Here is a 24,109-nt window from a genome sequence, read left to right as displayed (position 1 = left end):
TTCTGCCCATCTCCCTAATATCACCTTTTTAATTTACTTTTTATCGTTATTATTTATTATTACCACCACCGTAAGGCCAATATGAAAAGGCAATATAGTTTTCCCCAGTGGGGCAGGTACAACACCAGTATCAGACACCTAAATACCCAGGGCACTTCAGGGGTCTTGAAGTTAACTCTCAAAACCATAAATCAATGATTTTATTTATAGACTAGAACAGAGCAGCTGCAAGAAAGTTGCAAATCTACTGCTGCTTCTGAACTAGCAGTGGCAAATTCATTAGCTACATGGAGCAGCGTTCCTAGAAACAACACTTGTGTTATGCTACTCAGATACAAAGAAAGACACCCTTTTAGATACTGCCTAAAGAATCGCAGTGGTATAAGAGATGCAGATTGTTCCACATTAGAAAAGCTGAACCCAGAAAACAGGGGTTTCTGTATTTTTCTAACACACTCCCCAGCAAGTCACAACTTCTTTAGGCCAATCTAACAGTAGGAATGCAACAGGTTCCCAGCACGCTTATGTTCCTGGGGAAAAACAGCAAACATGCAGATATTTCACAGCAGAACATGAGTAACAAGGTTTGTGTTATCAAATTAAAATCTTCCAAGGATGAAAGTTCAAAGGAATTCCTTAAAATGTATTCCACCACAATACATAGCGAAGCACAGATCAGACACTTGCTGCTTGAAAACAGGAAAGCTTTTAAAAAAACACCAAAGTCTCAATGAACAAACATTGTGCTGTTTTGAAAAACATGGTATGCCTAAACATTCCCAATGAGACAGACACTACACATACTACAACAGATGACAAATTACTTTGGACAACTTGGGTATAGGCCAGTCTAAGTCAGAAGGCAACTGTTCCATCTTTTGCCATTAAACTCTTTTCTAAAAGTTATGGCAAGCCTATCTTTTAGTTTGTTTTATTATAGCTCTTCAGAATAGTCCACTGCCACAAAACCTCACCCAAAGTTTCTGGAATGTTTCTCCTTTCTCTTGTCACATCTGAGAGCCTAATTATTGTTCCTTCTTTCCGTTCAGTTTTGAAACGTAATCGTCCAGACTCTTCGTCATCATCCTCCTCTTCATCAGATTCTTCTTTTGTTTCTTCTTGAAGTTCCAGAGATTCAATAGCTGCCTGAATCACAAAATACAGAGGACATGCAAACTGAAAAACCTATTTTCTTGTGATCGGTGTCAAGACAAAGTTTTTTTTTGTACAGATTTTGCTAGCATTATACATTATTCTCATACATAATTCAGTGAAATTTAAGAGCTTGGTGAACTTTTTACAAACACAAGGATACGAAATATATAATAAATTATATAGTAAAATCTACTGAGAAAACCCATTTTGCTGCAATATTTAAGGGAATAGGGAAATTCCAGATAGAACCACCATCTGATTAGTGGCTACTTTTGCACACAGAGCAACATTTTATCACTGAGTTGACCCAGATAATTGAATTTGGTAGCATCCCAGGTTTGCAATACAAACATTAAATCCTTAATTTTTTTCCCATTTGTTAACAACTGTCAGCATCATGTTGTTAAAAAAAAAAAAAACACACAACTAAACCAGATAATCTTACATTCCAATTTTATTCCTCTAGGTATGTATAACTGTACTTGTCTTTACTTTTTCCACTCCATTAATATTTCCCAGTTTTAATTCAGCAATTGATGAAGACAATGGAGAAGAGCATTGGATAAAAATTGAATATACTAAATATGTATATTGGAATTGGAATGCTACTCCCTTGCCCTCATTTACTTTGCAGTTCTCTCTACAACCGAGAACATTTATTTAGATGAAACAATGTCCCAAATGAAAATGGGTCCCTCTCCTTCAAATTAAAAAAAGAGAAAAAAATCAATTTCATTTTCCTGTACGGGCATGATAAAAATTAATGTTCAGAATGTTACACAAGTTATATTTGATTTCTAGAGTTGAAAATTAGAAGTCTTATAATATAGTATGATTTTCCATAAAATATTTGGTTACTGTATATTTGGTTATTTCTTGTACAAGCCTACTTGCTCATTTCTTAGAGCCTACACATGCATTTTAATTCTTGGCAAAGCCAATAAATACATCATAACTTTTATGTTGCTTGAGGATAGTTAAAAAAAGGAGTTAAATATAACATGCAAAAAATGGTTTAGTCTTCTAATTAACCAGATTCGTATGAATTACTGCACCAAAAAGGCACAGCAAGTCTGTCAGTCAGGTGGACAGATACTAAGTCACAAATCGAGAAAAAGAATTAATGGCAGAATGGTACAAGAGATTGCAAATTTCCTTATCCGAACGTCATCCAAAACTAAAAAGAAACGTGGGAAGCAAGATCAGAGACAGAACCTGGCACGACCATTTCTACTTTAAAAGACAGCAATCATATGAACTCAAGCTCAAAGCTACTCCAACTTTGGTCTGGTGAATCAATGATCTGTATACTTAGTTACTGGGGTTTAGTGGGCTACTGATCCCAAGTTCTTTTCATTTTATCATCTCCTTATTTTGGAATGTGTTTTATCCATTCCACACAAACACACAAGCACTACATTTCCTGATCTCACAAAAATGCTTGAAAATATAGCTAAGTGGATAGTCAAAGTTTACTAAAAGCTTTAAGGCTTATATAAAATAAATATATATTTAAAATGTAACAACTTTATCATATCAAAAAATGCAGCTAAAAATAACAGACAGGATAGCAGGCAAAAAAACAACCCTGAAGACTGAAAGAAATCCAAACCCCAAAAGCAAACCCAAATTGAGCACAACTGGTCTGATTAACATATCCATGTATAATCAAAGCACCTCTGAGGACAGGCAGTTGAGACTCATGGAACAGAGGAGGGATGTTAGAACAATGAAAGAGACACTAACATGCTTTAATAAAAACAAACAAAAACAAGGTAGAAAGACAGGGTTTGCATTTTACTTTCGAGAGAGGGACTCCCAAAGGAGAAAAGAGTAGCAACATCTCTGTCAATTCTATGTTTTTGATTATCATAAATGCCATAATTTTACTGTTCCAATGCTTCTCTTTAAAAACTTTCCCTTCATGATCAGGATTTGGAAGTCAGAACTGGAGCGGCTGTTTTGCAGGACATACTCTCACTACACTGAGCCTCCTGCTTTACTTTAGAGAATAAATCCCAGACACATCCACTCACTATGTCCAACCCCCTTAAAAGCTACACTGGAATTCCAGTTTTTATGCACTGAAGACTGGTCTGAGCCATGTAATCTCATTTGTAAGTGCAAAACTTGTGCAAGGCTCTACATGTGGCTCAGACTACAGAATCAAGACTAGAATGGTTAATGCAGTCTGCATTGTCCTGAAAACTTCTGCAACGCTTTAATGAAATGCTACAGAAAATAACTGTGGAAACTCTCCTACCTTTTGATAATTATTCATTCTGGAAAAAAAGACATATCCAATTAAAAAAAAAAAAGCGCAAGTTGTAACAGACTACAAGACAACTACTTTCCTGTGCAACAACAAAAAACATTTCTCAAACTTTTCCAGTCCAGCACTACTACATTCTTATGCCCTTGTACCAATTCTGTAGTCTTCTGGGTCTAACTCACTTTATTGATCAGTGTAACACTTATGCCACCTACTAACAAACAACCACCATACAAATGTTAAATATTAGAGACAAAGAAATCAAAGGAGCTAATGAAAAAGCAGCCAAGGAAAGGCAGTGTTTGAGAATGCTAACTGACCCATGTCCAAGTTTGGTTACACGTAGTATTGAGAGATTTTTATTAGCTGCAATGGAGACACAAACCTGCCTGACAGCTAACCATATGTGCTCTACGTGTAGCTCCAGGAAAGGTTATCCGAGCTGGGTTGGAGCATACACCCTTTCCCCTGCAATTTGTTCAATAGTTGTAGCATGCAAGACTTTAGATCGTCTTTTCCAACTTCCAGCCTAAGAGGATGAGTTGTTCTGCCAAGATTACAGTATGTGAATCAATTCTGTGTTTCTGAAGAAATTTATCCAGGAAAAGACACAACTGCAAGCACAGAATTAATACATACTTGTACTTAGAGGATTCTGTTTAATACTTGCTAATCATGAATATCTCTGCATATACATAAACAGTCCTTGAACAGCCACTTGAAGTCACTTGACTGGACTAGCCAGCCAAGACTTCTTAGCAGCTCTCCTCAAAGGGAGCTTAACATTTCCCATTATGACACCTTGCACAAAGCCACCAAAGAACTTTGCTGACTCTTCCTTACAAAGAAAAATAATGACCTTTCTTCTGTCACAAGGTCAGAGTTTTCTGCCATCCTCATTAAATAATTATGCCATAAATCCCAGTCACTGACCAGAACTCCCCATGCTGCGTTAGGATCTGCAATGGAGCAAGAGTGAATGCTCCTGCCCTGAACAGCTCACCAGGCAGTTGCAGGACTGATAACAGACATAACCCAAGGAAAGCAGGAGAAAACACTAGTCAGCATGATAAATGCTGATCTTCACACAGGATCCTCCTAAACATAGGATTGTCAAGTGTCCTGGAGAGCTTTGTGACAGAGATTGCTAAAATGTACAAAACAGGCTAGACCAGGTTCCTTCCACCTGAAACGTTACAAAGGTGAAACAAAGAACTTTTATTAACTAGCTAGAAAATCAGCAGTGGAGACTTCTACAAGAGGCTAACACTGAAGCAGCAGCAATTGCTCAATCCTAAGGGATCAAGAAGTAACAGAGAGCAGGTAAGAGGATGTTATACCTATTCCAAGGGCACCTCCACAGATGAAAAATGGGAATAAAAAACAAACCTAAGACCTTCCAAATATGTTTAAAACTTGGCTGTTTTGATTTGCACTGTTTTCATCATTTTCCCCCAGGCTGACGGGTAATATCTTCAAACTTGAACAAAAGAACTAAAATGCCTACGTTCTGGCTAAACACAGATGGAACAATTCAACAGACAGAGACCTTGGCCTTTTGTTTCCAAGTCTGTATTCTATCAAAAGAAAAGCAGTATGCAGCACTTCCTCACGAATGTTTTCTTTATTAAAGTCCTCATCATTTCTTATCAGCATAACCCAAGACATGGTTTAAATTTATGCAATAAGAAACCCCCATCATAAAGTTCACAAGACATCAGTTCCAATATAAAACAAAGAAATTATGATTTCTAGTTTTAAAAGGTCACATTTTTATGAACATTTTGTAGACATAATTAGTGGTATTATTGCTCTAAAAATATTTAGGACATGAAAGCAAACTTCCAGCTCTTGAGGGAGTTAGTCAATAGGACCCCCTGGGAAAATGCCCTTGAGGACAAAGGAGCAGAAGAGAGCTGGCAGATCTTTAAGGAAGCTTTCCATAGAGCACAAGAGCTCTTGATCCCCAGGTGTAAGAAATCAGGGAAGGAAGGCAAAAGACCAGCACAGCTGAGTGGAGACCTGCTGGACAAATCCACAGGGAATGGAAGCACGGACAGGGATGCTGGGAAAAGTACAGGGACACTGCCCAGGTGTGTAGGTAAGAAGTCAGGAGGGTCAAGGCGCAGCTGGAGCTGAACTTGTCAAGGCATGCAAAGAATAACAAGAAGGGCTTCTACAGGGATGTCAGCCAGAAAAGGAAGGTGAAAGAAAGCGTATCCCCCCCACAATGAGAAAGACTGGCAGATGGATGAAGAGAAGGCTGAGGTACTCAGTGGCTTCTTTGCCTCAGTCTTCACTGGCAACCTCTCTTCCCACACCTCTAGAGGGAACAGACTGCAAGAGAGGGACTGGAGGAGCAAAGTCCCTCCCACTGTAAGAGAAGGTCAGGTTGGAGACCATGAGGAACCTGAACATACACAAGTCTATGGGACCTACAAGATGCATCCCAGAGTCCAGAGAGAATTGAATGATGTAGTTGCCAAGCCACTCTCCACCATATCTCAAAAGTCTTATCAGTAAGGTGAAGTCCTCGGTGACTGGAAAACGGGAAACACCGCACCCATTTTTAAAAAAGGTAGCAAGGAGGACCCTGGGAACTACCGACCCATCAGCCTCACCTCTGTGCCCAGCAAGATCATGGAACAGATCCTCCTACAAGCTATGCTACGGCAGATGGAGGACAGGGAGGTGATTCAAGACAGCCAGCATGGCTTCACCAAGCGAAGTCCTGCCTGACCAATCTAGTAGCCGTCTATGATGGAGTGACGACAGACCACATCAGTGGACAAGGGAAGAGCTACAGATGTCAATGTTCTCCTGCCGAGAAAGGCTTGGGGGTACTGGTGGATGAAAAGCTGGACAGGAGCCAGCAATGTGTACTTGCAGCCCAGAAGGCCAACCATATCCTGGGCTACATCACAAGAAGCATGGCCAGCAGGTCAAGGGAAGTGATTCTGCCCCTCTGCTCCACTCTGGTGAGAATCCACCTGGAGTCCTGTGTCCAGCCTTGGAGCCCTCTGCACAGGAAAGACCTGGATCCCCTCCAACAGGTCCACAGGAGTGCCACCAAAATGATCAGAGGGATGGAACAGCTCTGCTGTGAGGACAGGCTGAGAGAGTTGGGGTTGTTCAGCCTGGAGAAGAGAAGGCTCCGGGGACACCTTCTTGCAGCCTGCCAGTACTTAAAGGGGGCTTGTAAGACAGGTGGGGCAAATTTTTTAGCAGAGCCTGTAGTGATAGGACAAGGGGTAAGGGTTTTAAACTAAAAGAGGGCAGATTAAGACTAGATCTAAGGAAGAAATTTTTTACAGCAAGGAAGATGAAGCACTGTCACAGGTTGCCCAGAGAGGTGGTAGATGCCCCATCCCTGGAAACATGCAAGGTCACACGATTAAGACTAGATCTAAGGAAGAAATTTTTTACAGCAAGGAAGATGAAGCACTGTCACAGGTTGCCCAGAGAGGTGGTAGATGCCCCATCCCTGGAAACATGCAAGGTCACACTGGATGGGGCTCTGAGCAAGCTGATGTAGTTGAACATGTCCCTGCTCACTGCAGGGGGTTTGGACTAGAGGGCCTTTTAAGGTGCCTTCCAACCCAAACTATCCTATGATTCTGTAACAACTTGTACAACTGACAGTTTTCCCACACCCATTTGCTGCTGAAACTTCTGGGTATTGGGTTTTGCTTTGTGCCTTAGGAAGGCAAAAATATTTTCTGAAGCACTGCTACATTTTTGAAGGAAGTTCCACAAAGAGTGTTATTTATTCAAAATGCAAGTGCTAAGCACCATTTTAAATTAAATATCAAGTGAAAAAGCATGCCTTGAACCTGATCTGGCCAAGAACACAAACTTCCTGCCCTTCCTCACATCTCCCATGAGTGCCAGGTCTCACTTCCCTTATTCACCAGTCTCCTCCATCATGTTCCAATTCCCCAGTCAGCTTTCCTCTTGGCTTACAAAACGTTGTTCATGCAATGTAAGAGGCTTTACTTTTGTTTTAATATGGAAACTGTTTAAAATACAACACTACCACACACTTTTCTCTATCAGCTCACTCTGTTATGCAGACACCAACTTTCAATCAAGAAATAATGATATTTATTTGTACCACATCTATTACAGCTCCATTATTGTGTTGCATTTTCTACAGGAGAATGCCAACAATTACCCTTGTTTACAAGCAGTGAATATTATGAGATTTAAATATAACACTTCAATAAAGAACAAAACTATACAGAGCTGGAGGCATGCATCTAACCATGTAATAAATAGAAGTGCATATTCTACAAAGGTTCTCTCTCAGTGGAATTCTCATTTCTAGAGTACAATTGTGAGCCTACAAACAAATGTAAATAAGCTATTATATGACATAATAAAGGAATAAAAAGATGGTACTATTTTGGAAACAAGAAACCTGCGGCAATCTGCAAGCCATCAGAATAAATCCAGAATGAAGATTAACTGAATAAAGATGTGGCCAAAATGTTCACTTTACATGATGAACAAATTCTCTAGAAGCTCTATTAACAAAAATCAATTAAAAACTTGCATTAGTGTTATCTTTGGAATGAAAGGAATGTAATTCTGAACTGGACAATTTTAGACAACATGATTATTACAGAATTCTCACTAGTTCATACTCTAAAAATGAAGCTGTGGTAAGTTTGACAGTAAAACCCAACTAGGTACTTAATTTTACATGATGTGCGGTGCTTTCATCTCAAACACACTGTGGCTACAGATAGCACAACTGCATCAGGCTGCTTTTAAAATAGCAGAAGGAAAGTGTACATAATCCAGTGAATGAACGAAAAGTGTTGAACTGTTTCACAGTTCTTTGGAAGGGTAGATTTAATACTTAGGAAACAACAAGTTAACTACATTTAAGGTATATTTGGTCTAAGATGTCACACTTGCAACAGCAAAGACTGAACAATGCAGGTGGCCCCTTTCAATGCATCTCTCTTCACTCACCAAAGAAGGTTGTTTTATTATAATAAGTTTAATACAACTAGAGAGTATCACAGCACACCCGTTTGTTAGAACTTCATAGAACACTGCTGTGTCTTTGAGGAATTGATTTCCTGATGAGTTACAGCTCCAAAGAGGGAACACACTCTGACTACACTTCTCAGCAGGCAATCCATTCAATCCTATTTAATTAAGAACTGGAATAAAAGTAATATTAAAGCAGATACCTGGTGGGGAAAGGAAAAAAATCCCACATCAAAAACTTGCAAATTAGTAACAGTTATGATAACACTGTTCCAGGCTATAACCAGTGCATGTATACTTGAGAGTTTTTGGCATAAGCTTTCTTTTTGCAAATTAAGGAACTCATCCTTTTTCCTAATCGAAGAATTAAGATAAACTTCACAAAAATTTCAGTCCCAATACAAGTTCTTTCAAAACCACAAACAATGTGACCTTTCTAACATACAGAACTTTCCATGCTCACACTCCTCCTCAAAGTGGGATACCGGAGAACTGTATCCACACTCCCAACAGCAGCAAATTATCCATCTGGAAAGTGAGGCACCATAGCTGTTAGAGATTTAACAGGCAGCATGCAGTATTACTATCATTCTCCTACCCAAAAAGGTCCCTGAAGTTTCTAATGTTGAAGCTAAGATTAAATATGGACATTTTGAGCTCTCCCTTAATGATTTTCATCCCAAGGGGCAGAGGGGATCTGGTGTAACTAACAATACAGATGCTATCACAACACATCTTATACCAGCAGTAATACCACCAATAACTGGCAAACACTGGCAAAGTTGCATCAGTTCTTACCCAGCAATATGGGCAATTCTACAAATCCAATTTCTGAAACAACTAGTTATTTTAAGTTTCCATTAAATTCATAACATACCTCTTCTGATTCATTTGTTATTGTCTGGGATTCTTCCAGCTCCTCATCAGCTGTATATTCTTCTTGTTCTTCCATTGCTTGCTCATTATATGATTGCATGTAATCTTCATCCTAAGGCAGTAACACAAGAAGGTGAAAAGACATAGACCAACGTTACAGAATCACAAACCCGTTAAGAGATGGGGTGTGTAAGCATTGTTACTGTTTCCAGAACTGGAAGAGAAATATTGTATCTATCAGAACTGTCAACTGTAACTGACATATCATATAAGGTATAATTAGCAGTGCTTTTACCTAGACAATAATTTCAACATTATCAAAACCATAACCAGAACAGTTTTCATTCAGATCCCAGTAACGTCATCATAAAGATCCCATCTACTGTTTGCCCCATCTACTTCTGTATTTCTACATCCTTTGACTACAAAATCATGAAGCAAACACTGCAGTACTTTCTTGCCAAACGAAACATGTACCACAGAAACATTAACATCAGATTTTACTCCATCAAAAATATAAACATTATTAAAACACTCTGCAAGTGCTTACACATGAACAGGTTCAATTCTGAGCAATTATGAACAAAACACAAGAGCAAAATCTTTCCTAAGTAAGTTTGCTTGTATTTTAAAACACCTCATTGATAACACAGTTTTAATTAAGATTAAATCATTTCAATAGCAATTAAAGCCAATGCATGTTCTCTAATACACTGCTTAAATTATATTGAATTATGCAGGTGACATTTTCTGAACTAACCTCCAATCTCTTTATTCAGGTTTAGACAGTTCTCAGTTACAAAAAGGATGAACGAGCAGGACATCAATCACTTTGGGATATTAGCACCTTAAAGATGTCTTTAGCAGGTCAATAATCTTTTCACCTTCGAAGGACTCTATCAGATCTTGTCTAAAGCCTGGATAAAAGCTTTTGCATTAAGTACTTCTAACAATTGGCGGTGTATCTCCACCACACAAAGCTGTTTTCTTCCTTAAGGATACAATCCTCAAGGTCATGATTCTCAACTGCCTTCCAGCATGACAAAGGAGCATTACCTACCGCCAAACAAGCTGTCAACACAAACTTTGTCACAGCCTAGATAAAGAAACTGGCAGACAGTGATAATAGGTCTAATTTCCCCTCCTCCCTAGGGAGGTAAACAGATTTCAAATCGGTCTAAAACCCTATGCACGTGAAGCAATGTTATCTTTGAAGATACAATAGAAAGAAACTCACTGGAAATTCATCTAGGGGTTCATTGATTTCAAGGTCTAGCACTTCATCTTCTTCTCCAGGCTCTTCCCCATATTCTATTTGGTCTTCTGTCAATTCAGGATCATTACCTTCATAATGTCCTTCCTCTGCATAATCTGAAGCATATACTTCAGGTGCTTCAGATTTGTCATAAACAATTTCATCTTCCCCTTGGTCATACTCAGACTCATGTTCTATCGATTGATCGTTGATGGTCTCAGAGAGTTCGTATGATGTAAGTATGCCAGATGTAGCATTGAGGCTAACTGTGACACCTTGAGAACTATGGTATGGGGGGAAAAATATGAGAGGTTGAAGCGTAACAGTCAACTACACACAAAGATTCAGCAAAACAAAGCCAACACATACAAATTCTCTAAGTTGGTGGACAAAATTATACCTCACACACTGTTTGATTCCATGCCATATTTCCATAATGCATACTGTACTGCAGCTTATCACCAGCTGCAGGCTATTTGACCAGGGGAATCAAACCAACCAGATGGTGTAGCAGGTCAAACTGGCAAAAGGTCCTGCTTGGTAACCAAAGCAGACTGGATTCAATTCTAACTCAAAGACTATCAAAAAAACACACAAAATGACTATAACTGCAACTGTTTTCCCAATCTTTCAGAAAAAGCTAGTAAATTATGTTTTATTAAATGCATTAATATTGTTCCTTCTTGATTATCTTGAATTCAATCTTACATTTTTATGACAGATTTAATGTTCTACTTAAAATAATGTAAAATATATAGTCAAGAACTGTCATTTAAATGCCTGATATTTATTCAAACTTAGTAGTGGCACAGACACTGAAAAAAAAGATCAATAAAACACTGGCAAGTTTATCATCTGGAGGAAAAGCAAAACTCAAAATTTACTTTATCGTTTACAATAGCTAGTGTCATCAATACGTGAGAAGAGCGACTAACCAACTGCAAACTAGTTAGAAAAGCGGCGTGGGGGGGAAATCTCTTCTTGATTTAAGGGCTCCAGGTATAAGAATTTTTTACTTTTATTACATTCCTATTATTCACTATTTTCATAGGTTTGGGGGAACAAGATCCGGGCAGCTTTGAGCTATTTGCATCTATCAGACTGAGAAGATTTAACACAAAACCCAAGACATTATGCTGGATTATCATTATCCTCCGAACTATAGAGGCATAAGTGACATTGAATGGAAAGGGGAAGAGGGGAAAGAAACGGAGCAACACTCTCCCTAGCAATAATACTGCTAAAAATGCAAGACTTGTCTACAGAAACCTGCTTCCACTGAGCAATATTATCATGCTTTAGATCTCTCCTCATCACTTGTGCAGCCACATAGCCACCCCTGCTGTCCAGGGCTCCAAGCAGGAAGCCCAGAGAAAGAAACAGCAAGGATTGTAACTGGGATTTCCCGTTTTGAAGGGAACAGTCCAATCCTCACTCCTGCAGGGAGGAAAACAGCGGACAATGGTGAGATTGATGGTCTGAGGTATTTCACTACACCCTTATCAATCCAACACAGGGACAGGACCCCTTATCCTAATTCCAGGCAAGGACAGAATGGAGATCTCAGTGCGATGTACGTATATATGTTATACACTTATATATATATATTGATACCCCTTCAGATGACATGCCTGCATAGCGTGCAACAAGTAAAGGAAAAGATAGCAAAACACACAGGCCACTAAAAGCAGCATCAGTACTGCATCACAAGCATGCTCCCACCCCGTTCAGTCCAGCTGAAAAATTAAAGGTGTCAAGACACTAATTTTGACTTGTAATGCCCATAATTCAGTTGTGGAGCTGGATCACCACAGGGGATTCACAGGGCAGGATCCTCAGCCAACTCCCATGGAAGTACCTGCTCATCCCTATAAACTCTGTACGAAATTTTCTGCTGTGTAATTGTATACACATATTTAAGCCACAAATCAAGCCTTACAAACTACAACACTCCCCTCCTCAGGGTCTTAGGAGTTAAGATTTATTTTTAAAAGAAAGATGGCAGAAAAGGACTTCACAGGAGAAGGAAGCCTGCAACAATACCAAGGCGGCACAGAACAAGAGCTCTGTAAGTATTTATAAATAATTCTAAATGTACAGGAGATGATACAGTTTCTTTTTTATAAGCTTTTTTATATATTTGAGTTAAATTTATTAGATTCAAATAAAGAAAAAATAATTTTACTGAAATGCTAACAAAGCTACTGAACACATTATATATACATTATTAATTAGCTGGCTAGGTAAAAAGGAAAACTATTTTAAGTATGTACCAGTAACTTCAGTTTAGTAGTTTACTGGTTATCAGTAGTAGTAGTCATTAATAGCTTAGAGTTATTCAAAACACAAGACTTAGAAAAGATATACCGAAATTCTTGTTCCTCTTCATTGTCACTTTGCAGAAGATCATCATTCAGCTCTTCATCTGACAAGTCTGACTGATTCTAGGTTTCAGAAAAAGTCAATCATGAATATAAACGGACATAAACTTTTAACTAACTAGGTACCGAAACTTGAAACTTCTGAACACAAAAGTATTTTAAATGAAGAATGCATCCCAGACTAAGACCGTATCTTCAATGAAACTAATTCAATGAAAAAAAACACACTATAGAAGACAACAAATTTGAAAATAAATGTTTGACAGTCTTATGGAAATTTACAGAAATCAAATTTGCCTAGCTATCAACACTTTTCACTGACACATTCCCAAATATAGCCAAAGACTACAACTCACTTAATACCAAGAAGAAAAAAGGTTAGCTTTAGTGCTCTGGCAAGTCAAGAAAAACCACAAAGGTACTGCAGTTTTCTAGAAAGCAGACATACTTAGGAGACTGGAATAAAGGATATGATGATATGAAGAACATTTTAAAAACATACTTAGTTTGTAAGTGAAGAAAATAGACAAAAATATCGTGCCTTTTCTGAACTCCTTCTACGTTGTCTATCATGCTTTCAGTTGGTTTTGGATTTTTTTTTTTTTTTTTAATAACTACCCGCTAGGAAGAGATACCTGAAGTTTTTCTCAGCAACATTATTTCCATCCTCTGAAGTTATAGGGGCAGAAAGGTTATACAAGGGTAGATTTATCTGAAAGTACTGGGATGAGATTAAGTAGAAGCAAGTTTAGCCTAAATACGTCAGGGAAAACTTCCTTAGAAATCTATTATTACTCCACCATATGAGTCCATGCCCAGAAACTGCTCAGAGCCCTGTAATGTGGCAAACTGAAAACAAGAATAGAAAAAGCACAAGAATACATAATAATACATTGGAGATATCTAGTATTGGTTAGTATTTATACTGATTTTTTTTTAAAAGATAAATAAGTACCTTTGTAGTTGAAATGTGAGTTGATAAAGATGTATGTAATGTTAACTGCTTATGTTTTTGATAAATGTGTAACACACATCTGCAATCCCTATCCTCCTGGAATTTTACTTCTTAAACCAGTATATGGGACAAAGGAACTTCCAACCTTTAATAGCGATTACTTACAGAATAATCTCAAGAAGATAACTTCCAACATTCAGAGCATAATTATAAAAAACTGTATCAATTAAAACTCAACTTTTATCAGATCTGGGTTTCTTAACAAACCTATTCATCTCCAAGTAAAACTTTAAGAACTATTTTCTAACGTAATTCATTTAGCAGATGAAGTGGAGAAAGAGGTGACTAACCACTTTTGATTTCCCAAACAGAAGCCCTGTCTTCTCCTGCAGATATCTGGCAAATCCAAAAATACATTTAGTTCTTTACATAGAGTTCAGTTTTGGAAATAGGTACCAGAGTGAGGAGTCTAGAGCAGACGTGGAAGAACTTGTTTAGGTTCTCCAATGCTAGCTGCTCCCATATTCTTCCCTCACTGTAGAAAGGGAAATCCTCTGCCTACTCATTAGACAAAGTAGTAGTGGATTGTGAGCAGTGAGTGGGTCTTTAATAGACAACACAGTGATTTTTTTATTTACTCTCTGGTAGTATTTTGATGGGTAACTCTTAATAGCCAGGAAACCGGTAGCTGAAGTGAATTCTCCAGAATGCTAATCAGCACTCAGGGAACATAATTGGAATTTTTTAATTGTTACGTCAATATGAGGTACAGATAAACTGATTTTGAAAACCATCTCCTTTTTGAACCATGTGTTATAAGAAAAAAATACTATCCCAGAAAAAAAAAAAATATTTTTTTCTCGAAGTCTTATTTTAAAAAGCCACGAGGTAATTCACAAAAGGAAACAGAGTTCTGGGTGCAGAGCGCTCTGGCAACAGGGGGCAGACCTCAGGTTCCTGTGGCAGTCAGGCTTTGGGGAGGTGGCTGTAAAATATGTAAGAGGCCATACCAAACAGCTGAAGTGGGCAAGCTAAACAACAGTCACATTTTAGTATCTGTAACATATCACTTCAATGCACATCTCTTACCTTTTTGCCAGTTAGCAAATCCTCTCCAAGCAAGTCATCATCAAGTTCACTGGAAAACATTAACAAGTATAAGTTGAACTTCAGAAAACAGAAACAAACACCATATAGGGTATATACCTGAAAAAACTAACTTGAGGAAAACGCTCAGTCTTTTCTTTTAGGTTTTCTTTTAGCCTGGCATTCAGTGAGTTGAAAAGGATATGTATTTTAAATTAAACAATAGACTATACATATTAAATAAGACTACTGCTGCACAGTCATTTCATTTCCATACACTCTCCTTTCCATATCCCCCTAACTGTAACACAGCACAGAAACCTAGACAAAGTGCTGGCATTTAAAATAGTTAGCTAGGTCCCCACTCCAGATTCTTCACTTCAAGGCCATTTGGGCATATTGTCCAAACTGCTGTTTCCCACCTCCCCAGGGAAGAAGCGAGACAGAAATGAACGTCCTGTGGGCAAGACAGTCTACAGGACACCATGTGGCACACTTCAGCAAGGAGGCACGGGGAGGCCAGCTGGCCTGGGAGCCACTTAGGCCTACACCTTTCATAAATACTTTATTCCCTGCTCCTCAAGTTGAGGGTATGGTCAAACAGACATTTGTAGGATGACAAAAAAATCAAACTCATATTTCACCGTCTTTACAAGTGTGGCTAAGAATTCAGGAAGCATAGAAATACCTGGCTTACAAAACTTCTGCCATCACATCGCATCTGTCCCATTAATAAGATGCAGTACAAAGAACTGCAGTCCAGATTAGATAAGCTTTAGGACAACTGCTTAATCTCATTCTTCCTTCAGAGAAAGAACTATCTAGTGACAGGTTCCCCTTCTGTCACAAACACTTATTATTGACAAATGCCTGTATTAGAACATGCATGTCTTTAATACTAAAATGCAATGCCAGTGTTTTGAAATGAGCTGTAATTCAAGAATATGAGACTATTTCTACCTGCACAACTTAAAAAACCCCAAACCCAAAAAACCTCTTTGCTATTACATAAAAATTAAATATCCCAAAGTGAGAATGGGCTATGTGAACAGAATAGGAATACGTATAAGAGTTCCTTAGGATTACATTGGAAATACTTGAAAATGAGGAGGCAATTCCAAGACATAAATCAGTGCTAAGAGTTGTTTTTGCAGATGGATACATGTCTTTCAGAGCTCGCTACTGTATAGATAATGCAAAGGGAAAATAAAAAATCTTGTGGGCAAGAACAGATGATATTCCAAATCAGTCCTAAACAGGACGTTACCATGAGTACACAGTATTCGTCCATAGTTTCTGATAGCAAACAGTTCCAGGAATGACTGAACATTAACAAATAGCAATTCTTTTGTGGTCACTGCAATATTAAACAAAAATTGGGACATAAGACATATCATACATGCCAAAGAGCAAACTGTCTAGAATTTAAGGCCTTTATTTCAGTGACAGAAAACTCTACGTAACAGAAATAGTTGGAGAAGAATTTAGAGCCAAAACTGAAGCAGTGAAAAGTCACTAATCTCTTCAGCTGCCAGTAATCTTGACAAATGCACCAAAAGGTTTGAAAATATTTCCCAGCACTATGGTCCACTGCTGACAGCTTTTAATGAAACTGTACTAGAGAAATTCCAAAAGATGGCAAGAGCATGCTACAGCAGCATTCAAAGACAAAAAGCAAATTCAGGTAGTAAGAAATTCAGACCAAAAAGGAATGGGAAAGAAAGTGAAAAATTACCTAAACATAGTTAGGGCTATTCAACACATTACTAAAAAACATCCTCAATGTGATTTTTCTTTTTTTTTTTAAAAAGATTACACATTTGGTCAACAGAAGTAATTACATACGTATTGTAGATTTTTAAAAGCTTTGGCTTATTACTTGACAGTCAAAAAAATTAGTACTAGCACATAAATGAAGTTCGTAACAGAAACAAAAGTGTTTCACAGAATGCTGTTCAAATCCCATTAAAATATTCAGTGTCATTCAATATTTTCACTGATAAATTAGAAGAAAAATCACCATTGGTAACTTTTTGAATAAACAAAGCACAACCAAAAAAAAGCCTACACAGTAAAGTGAACCTATCTCAACCTTCTTTTAAAACAACCAAATCTGAGTTATCTAACGGAAAGAAGAAGGACCAGAATTACCAGATCTAACTATTAAAAAAACCAAAAAAAACCCCAGATAGTGGAAGATTTTAGGCTAGCTGAGAAAAAGATAAAAATGAATGATTGCAATCTGATACCACACAAAGCTCACTAAAGTAAACTAGAATGAAAGTACACATCTGTGATAGTGAGGGTGAGTTGCCTTTGGAAGTAGTATCAAGACACAAAGGTCTTTCCAAAACCACAATTCTAAGAAATAGGGTTAATATAATCTAAGAGTTCACTGCTCTCACAAGAGAAAGACCCACTTCCTCCCCTTCCTCAACATTCCCCTCACTGAATAAATTCAACTCACCAAATGAGGAAAATAAAATAATAATAATAAAGATAAAGTGGAAAGTTTTCTGCAAGTGTCAAGAAACAAATAATCTCAGACAAGGGTCAGAATAAGCGAATTTCAGCAAAAGTTAACCACTAAATCAGCCCTGTCATCTCACAGGATAGCACAACAACTGCATGTTTTTCCCAAACGCAAGCTTTGGGCTACTTATATAGATAAATGTATAAATTAACAGCCTGTGATAAAGATGTCAGACTGGCCCTTTCTGGCCTCCAATTTCATGAGCACGCCTCATTAAACATGAGCAGCAGCAAGGAAGGACACAAGTGTTTCAGGAAAAGAACTTGTAAAAAAATATAATGGGAAAAATTCTCCAAGAACAATGTTACATTTGTACTCCTAAGTAACAGGGGCTTTGCAACTCTCAGTTATCACCCTCCGGTGTTTGAGAAAGGAAAGAGATGGGGAAATTCAAAACTATTTAAATGACTGGGGGGTGGGACTCAGTTAAGTAGCAGCACAGTAAGAGTTGAGGGTTGATCAAGATGTATGACTAACAACATAACCCCTTCACCCTCCTCCACAAAAATAGTGATTTAGATTGCAAAACAAAGCATGAAGGATTTAAAAAACCCAAACAAGTCTGTGTTCATTCAGCATTTTTTCCGTCTTCAAAAAACTGTATCCTATACTGAATTAGGCCAGTAGTTAAAAAAATTCAAGCAATTACATTAGGCAACAACATATCCATGTACAGCATTTGTAATTGCCCAGACCATCATAGAACGTAACACTTCCAAAGACAGCTTGACAATCTAAAAAGGATTAATAATTAAAAAACAATAATAAAAATTCCAACACGTGCAAATAAAATAATATTTTATTAGCTACTGTTGTAAAAAAAGCATTTTCTGAAATTATCAGTAAGATGAAACTCTGGAATCTCCAGCACTGCACCTGAAACCACTTCCCTTACAATTTCACTAAAGAATAAACAATATAATTTTTGATAATCTATCTTCAATTATATGCAGCTAATAATAAACACATAAACAAAAGCTTTTTTCTAAAACTGAATCCTTGTATGCTTCAGTGTCTCAGCTTAGTGAAAATATTCTATAACTTTTCTCAAATCCTATAAAAATAACTTTGCCACACTGAGTTTACCATTGGCTTACAACTTCCAATAACAGCTGTTTGACACTTCCAAATTTTCTAAGGTGGTAAGACTAACACAGCTAAAAACAAATGGGATCAGCCAGCATCTAAGAGCCCACCTATTCATATCATGAAGTCAGCAAATGCAAAAAATTCAGAAAATAGTCTAAGAAAAAAAAAAAGCATTTTGCCTGTAATATTGGCTTCAGTATTTCTGCATACCCAGAGCTGGGACTGGGAGACAGCACAGTACAGTGACCCAGCCTGAGCAAGTTATTTTAATTACACTCTCAAACCAGATCAGTTCCTTGATGCAGTTCATCATCCAACCCACAAACAGCTGTGCCAGCATGACAGCAAGCAGATACCCCTCACCAGCATACAGCACAACATCCGGTATACTGAAGCTATTGTCCAAATTCCTTATTCACTCTTACTCACCTCCTAGAGCAATGAAAACCACCCACTTAACCTAGCACAAAAGCACGGAAGAGGAAACTAATCCTTCTGGAACGACGACAACTGTAGAGTAGCTGATTCACTCCAAGGGCTCAGCTCAGTAGAAAACTACTTAGGGTAAAATTCATTTACTACAATCACTTGAATGATTACCAGACAAAAATCTATTTGGAATGGTTTTTTCCTCTTTTCACAGTGAAAACCACTGGTAAAGTCTGAACAAGTCTCTCTGTTACTAAACAGGAATAATAACAAAAAGCAACCCCACAAAAAAAGTGAAAAGTTTTCTTCCACAAAGAACAGGCAAGTCTAGCAAGCAGCTTGATTCAAGTCTTTCCCAGCTAGAATGCCTTCTAAACACACTTTTATTCTGCCCCAAAATAACCAAGTTTATACATACTTCTAAACCTTTACAACAGTGATTTTTTCAAGAGAAGCGCACACCTAGGCTCCACTACTCTCCTACAATGTAAAACTGAACTAGGACTTGGAGCATAAGAATTTAAACATCTAGTTAAAAAATAAAAGTTGTTGGGCAAATTCAAGCAGTAGCAAACATCTAACTAGCTAAACCACTAAGATCTACTAAATATTTAAAAGGAAAACCAGGACATTAATTGCAAAGTTAATTACACACCACAAATATTTTGTAGTTGTCCAATTTTAAATGGCGTCTCTTCATAGCGCTCTCTATATTCCTCACGGCAAGTATGTTTGGCACAATCTAGCATTGGCTGACACATGCATAACAACCAACATCTTCATTAGTATCTAAATGTGCGCTACTCTAGGTGTTAGACTATAGAATGCCAGAATGGGAAAACGGAGCAATGTAATTCAGCACACAGAAATAGAACATGAAAAGATTCTACCTACCTGTCCCAGTCGTCATCTCCAGCTCTTCTTCTCCAAGACCTTTCTGCACCAGGCTTATCAAACTGATCAAAGTCATCATCTGGAAAGAAGATGACTACATTAAATAATTCTTACTGAAATGAAAGGTTTCTGAAGCAACCACTTAGGTAGGATTGGGGGGGGGGGGGTTTTTATAGAAGATGCAAAAATACTTTTTTCTACTTTCCATTTTAACATGAGAAAAATGAATAAATATCAACATGCATCAATAATAAAAAAACACAATGTACTAAATACTCTTCCCGTTTTCTCACTGTTGAGGTAAGGATGACCCGAGGAAAACAGATCAAGCACGAGATAAATCACTGGAAAATGTTGACAAGGAAGGTCATCCTTGAGACAGGAGGTCCCCAGAAACGCATGAAATTGAGGTGCAATGGTAATGAGGAGGACAACATCTGCCAGATCTCTACTTGCCTTGCAGGCCACAAGCTTATCTACCCACACTGAGCCTGCAAATGCACTTTGAAAATAGGAGTAAACCTCAAGTCAGCACAAGGCAGGACGGCAGCAGCCACCCAGAGCAGAAGAGGGAAGTCAGGTGTAATACACCATCAATTATCTCAACTGGCACATTAAATACCCCAGAAGTCATTGAAGCAGGTTACACTGTGTACCTAAGAACACATGCACCTTCCAAGAGAAAACCAGTGCTCCACACATTTCTCTCACCAAGTATCCTCACTTTAGCCTATCAAATCACAAATTACTCTTGGGTAGCTTAGTTTGCAAATTACAATTTTGCTACTTAAAAATATTAAATCTTCCATTTGTTTGCCAAAGAAATGCAAAGCTTATCTGCTCTATTCAGACATCCAGATGTCTTGTCATCTGTAAACTGGAAGCATGTACCTTCAGAAACACTTAACCCTCACTCCCCCATCCTGTGGCTACAGGCCAACAGAGAATGCACACCTGGAATTAGTGTCTTTTCCACACATTTTAATGACTTTTGTAAGTCAAACAAGTGGGCCAGTAAAAGTTGTGCTCAACACATGGGGAAGCTGGCTGCAGTTCAATGGTCTGCAAAATACAGGAGGTTGAGCAATCCAGGTCTTCCAGCCTTACAGTCTGAACTGGTGAACACTAAGATGCCATACATCCAGTCATTCTCCTGACTATTTGCACTGAACTCTTTGACCAAGTACAATGCCAAGGATCAACTGTTTTTTGTGTTCATTTGTTTTTAAATGAACCTTCAAAACCAAATCTGTCTTCAGCTCTTTAAACTCAATCCAGTATCCTTTAGTAATTATTCCCCGCATGCAACGACAAACCTATTCACTTCTCTCTTCATATAATCAAAATACAGGTGTTAGTGACCAGTAGAAGTTTAAAAGAAGGTAAAAACATTAAAAAGAGAAAATTCAGTTCTTGCAATGTTACTAAATTAACAGCTTTAAAACCAGAAATTTCAATCATAAATAACTATGAAAATAAGACTGCTCAGTATGAATTACAATACAACACAAGTCAAGTGTGGCAACTCTTCTGTTCTGAAACAGTAGGCAAAAAACAATTCCCCTTGATCAGGTTCCCTCTTAGTCTCTACAGATAGTTTTGTTTTTTAACTTATCTTCTATATCTAAACTAATTTATATGAGCTAACACCACTGAAACAAACAGTTGTTTTACATTTCTCTGCTCAAACATTTACATATTGCAACCTCCTTCAATTCCAATTCCTATTTCACCCAGACAGATATCCAAACATTTACTATCTTCCCCTTCAACACTAAATTGTCCAATTTTGTGGTGTCTGGAAAAAAAAATGCTACCTTGCTCTCCTTATGGTAATTCAAAGCCATGCTGCAGTGATTATCTTGGCACACTGCCAGTTTAAGGGCACAAATATCCTGCACTCTCTTGTTCTTAGAGCTGGATTGCAGTAATCCACTGACTTGATGTAACCAACCCCAAAGGCTTTTTTTTTTTTAAGGTAATGCGACTAGTTTTGCAGCAGCCCAAATTACAAGTGTCCACATATTGACTAACACAGCTCAAGATAAGGGCCACCGTCAGGAAGACAGTAACTTCTTTTTAAGCAATGCCTGCTTGCAACGTATCGTATTTTTTCATGCCAGGCACCACTTTTAGAACAACAGAGAGCTGCATTATAAATGAACAACACTTGAAAACAAGATCTTAGCTCTTCACCATACAGATGGACCTTCACATCAGCCAGGTTTAAATCTGGACAACACGAAGTTGCATTCCAAACCCTTTTTCTCTGTCAAGGTCTCTCTACAACAAAGAGAAACACTCTGCAGTATAATTGACAGTACTTCTCCAGGCCGGATAGTTAAGTTTCATGGCCATAAAAGTGCTTCAAGCTAGTATTACTACTAGTGAAGAAACAATACCAAAAGTGGGTCCAAGTTCCTGCCAAGTTTGTAGTGTAGACTTGGACCCACACACAGCCAACATCAAAAATCTCCACTCTCCAGCTCTTCCAATCCCTCCAAATTTCTCACATCCTATTCCTATTTATGAGCAACTCCTACCAAAATCCAAAGCTGAATTACATCCACGCAAAGCCCTTTTCACCAGTCCCCTCTAGTAGGATGCATACAAAAGCCTCAGAAACAACTGGTCAATCTGTGTGTGGTGACCACAGCTTATAAGAACATATGTCCCCACCACCTCCCTGTTCTCATTTCTTGTCTCCCTGTCTCATCACACACTTATCAAGATCTTTGGGACAGAGGGAGACACCTTTTCTTTTTTATGCTCATTTGTTCTGCAACAGCTGACACTGACAATGAATATTATAAATTATGCCATTTTGACATTAAGTGTTGTCAGAGCCCAAAGCAGGTTGTAGGTCTCCTTTAGAAAAGGAGGTCACAACAGTCACACATCTACAAGCGGCATTTGTCACCAGCTTCATAGTTTGTGAGATAGCAAGCACTGAAATGAACATAGGCCTTAACTCCTGAAGTGCAATGTGATACCTAGCAAAATTCAGTGAGGCATCATTTTTTTCACCCCCATTTCTGAAATTACACATACCTTCATTTTTCTTCTATCTGTCTAGGCAATAACATTGGAAAATACCAGTAAACAATCAGCAAAACATTTATGGATGTTTCCTCTCCAGAAACTTGAAGTCAATGTTTGTGTCAAGCATGGTTAAGTGCCTGTAAAACATTAACTTGTACAGAAAGAGGAACACTTGGCATCAGCAGAGCAGAAAGCCACTGAGAGCAACAGCCAAAAGATATTTTTTCTTAAAACTTTCAGTACTAATGTGTGGGGAGTGTGAAAAAAAAAGGGAGGCAATGCATGAAGATAAACTTTTTAAGTAGGAAAATGTCCGTTGTAGGAGTTGGAAGAGGTTTTTTATTTCCTCCAGCAGTATCAGTGAAGCCTGAAAAGGCAATCGTACGTAGCAACTGTTGCTAAGACATGCAACGCAATGGCTACAGCTCCTCATTTCAATTCGAGGCTCTCACAGTAAAGCTCACCAAGACGTATGCGCATTAGCTGGGAAGATCTGGAAGATCCTGGCAGGTGATCACTAAGTACACTAAGCCCCCTCTCTAAATTCCAAGCAGCACTAGAAGGAAAAACAACCGAAGACCTATCAAATGTCAAAAAAGCACTAATTGAGTAAGTAAGCAGGACAGACCAGTTATACAGGAAAACAAAAGAAATAATCCACCACTTGGCTCTTCCTACTCTAAGGAAATCACCATTATCGAAGTCACAGAGAAGGTGCAGGATGCTGAAAGAACTAACACTAGCTGTTTTGTTAGACCAGCCTGCCTCGCAAGGCTCTGGCCAGCTGTGAACCAGAATAAGCACAAAGACAGCCAAACACACTTGGTTCCCCACATTAAAAGGGAATCTTTTAGTTCCCCACTCTTTGCTTTATACTTACCCTGATGTAGCCCCAGCAGTGCTATAAGCTGTTCTATACAGCTTATTTTATGATGTGTGCCCAGAATCATTATCTTTCTTCCTGCTTATTAAGAATATATCAACCACACTAGAAATCCACAAAATACAAGTCTCATTTCCTCTTCAGCTATGCTGATGGTAGTTTCTAACTCCATGGACACCCTTTCAGTAAAATGTTCACTAATCATTTTTCTGTGTAAAATGGAAGTTGTAAGCTACACAGTCAAGTCTCACAAGCGTA

The 24,109-nt window shown here is 38.2% G+C and overlaps 1 protein-coding gene across 1 annotated transcript in view; it reads right to left on the bottom strand.

The window, feature by feature from the left end:
• Positions 1 to 974: 974 nt before the first annotated feature.
• Positions 975 to 24,109, bottom strand: part of LOC104618151 (RNA-binding protein 33-like) — a gene marked incomplete at its 3' end in the record, with an annotated part of 27,546 nt that continues 4,411 nt past the window's right edge. The window contains exons 3-8 of the mRNA XM_010283672.1: positions 19,927 to 20,005; positions 14,985 to 15,033; positions 12,933 to 13,003; positions 10,542 to 10,854; positions 9,306 to 9,416; positions 975 to 1,146 (exon numbers count right to left, since the gene is read on the bottom strand). Of these exons, the coding sequence (XP_010281974.1) occupies positions 975 to 1,146; positions 9,306 to 9,416; positions 10,542 to 10,854; positions 12,933 to 13,003; positions 14,985 to 15,033; positions 19,927 to 20,005 (795 nt within the window). The remainder of the gene's footprint in view (positions 1,147 to 9,305; positions 9,417 to 10,541; positions 10,855 to 12,932; positions 13,004 to 14,984; positions 15,034 to 19,926; positions 20,006 to 24,109) is intronic.

Source organism: Phaethon lepturus, unplaced genomic scaffold (assembly GCF_000687285.1).
Source record: "Phaethon lepturus isolate BGI_N335 unplaced genomic scaffold, ASM68728v1 scaffold11503, whole genome shotgun sequence".
Classification (NCBI taxonomy): domain Eukaryota; kingdom Metazoa; phylum Chordata; class Aves; order Phaethontiformes; family Phaethontidae; genus Phaethon; species Phaethon lepturus.
The sequence above is the reverse complement of the archived record's forward strand: the minus strand, read 5'-3'. Positions and strand labels throughout refer to the sequence as shown.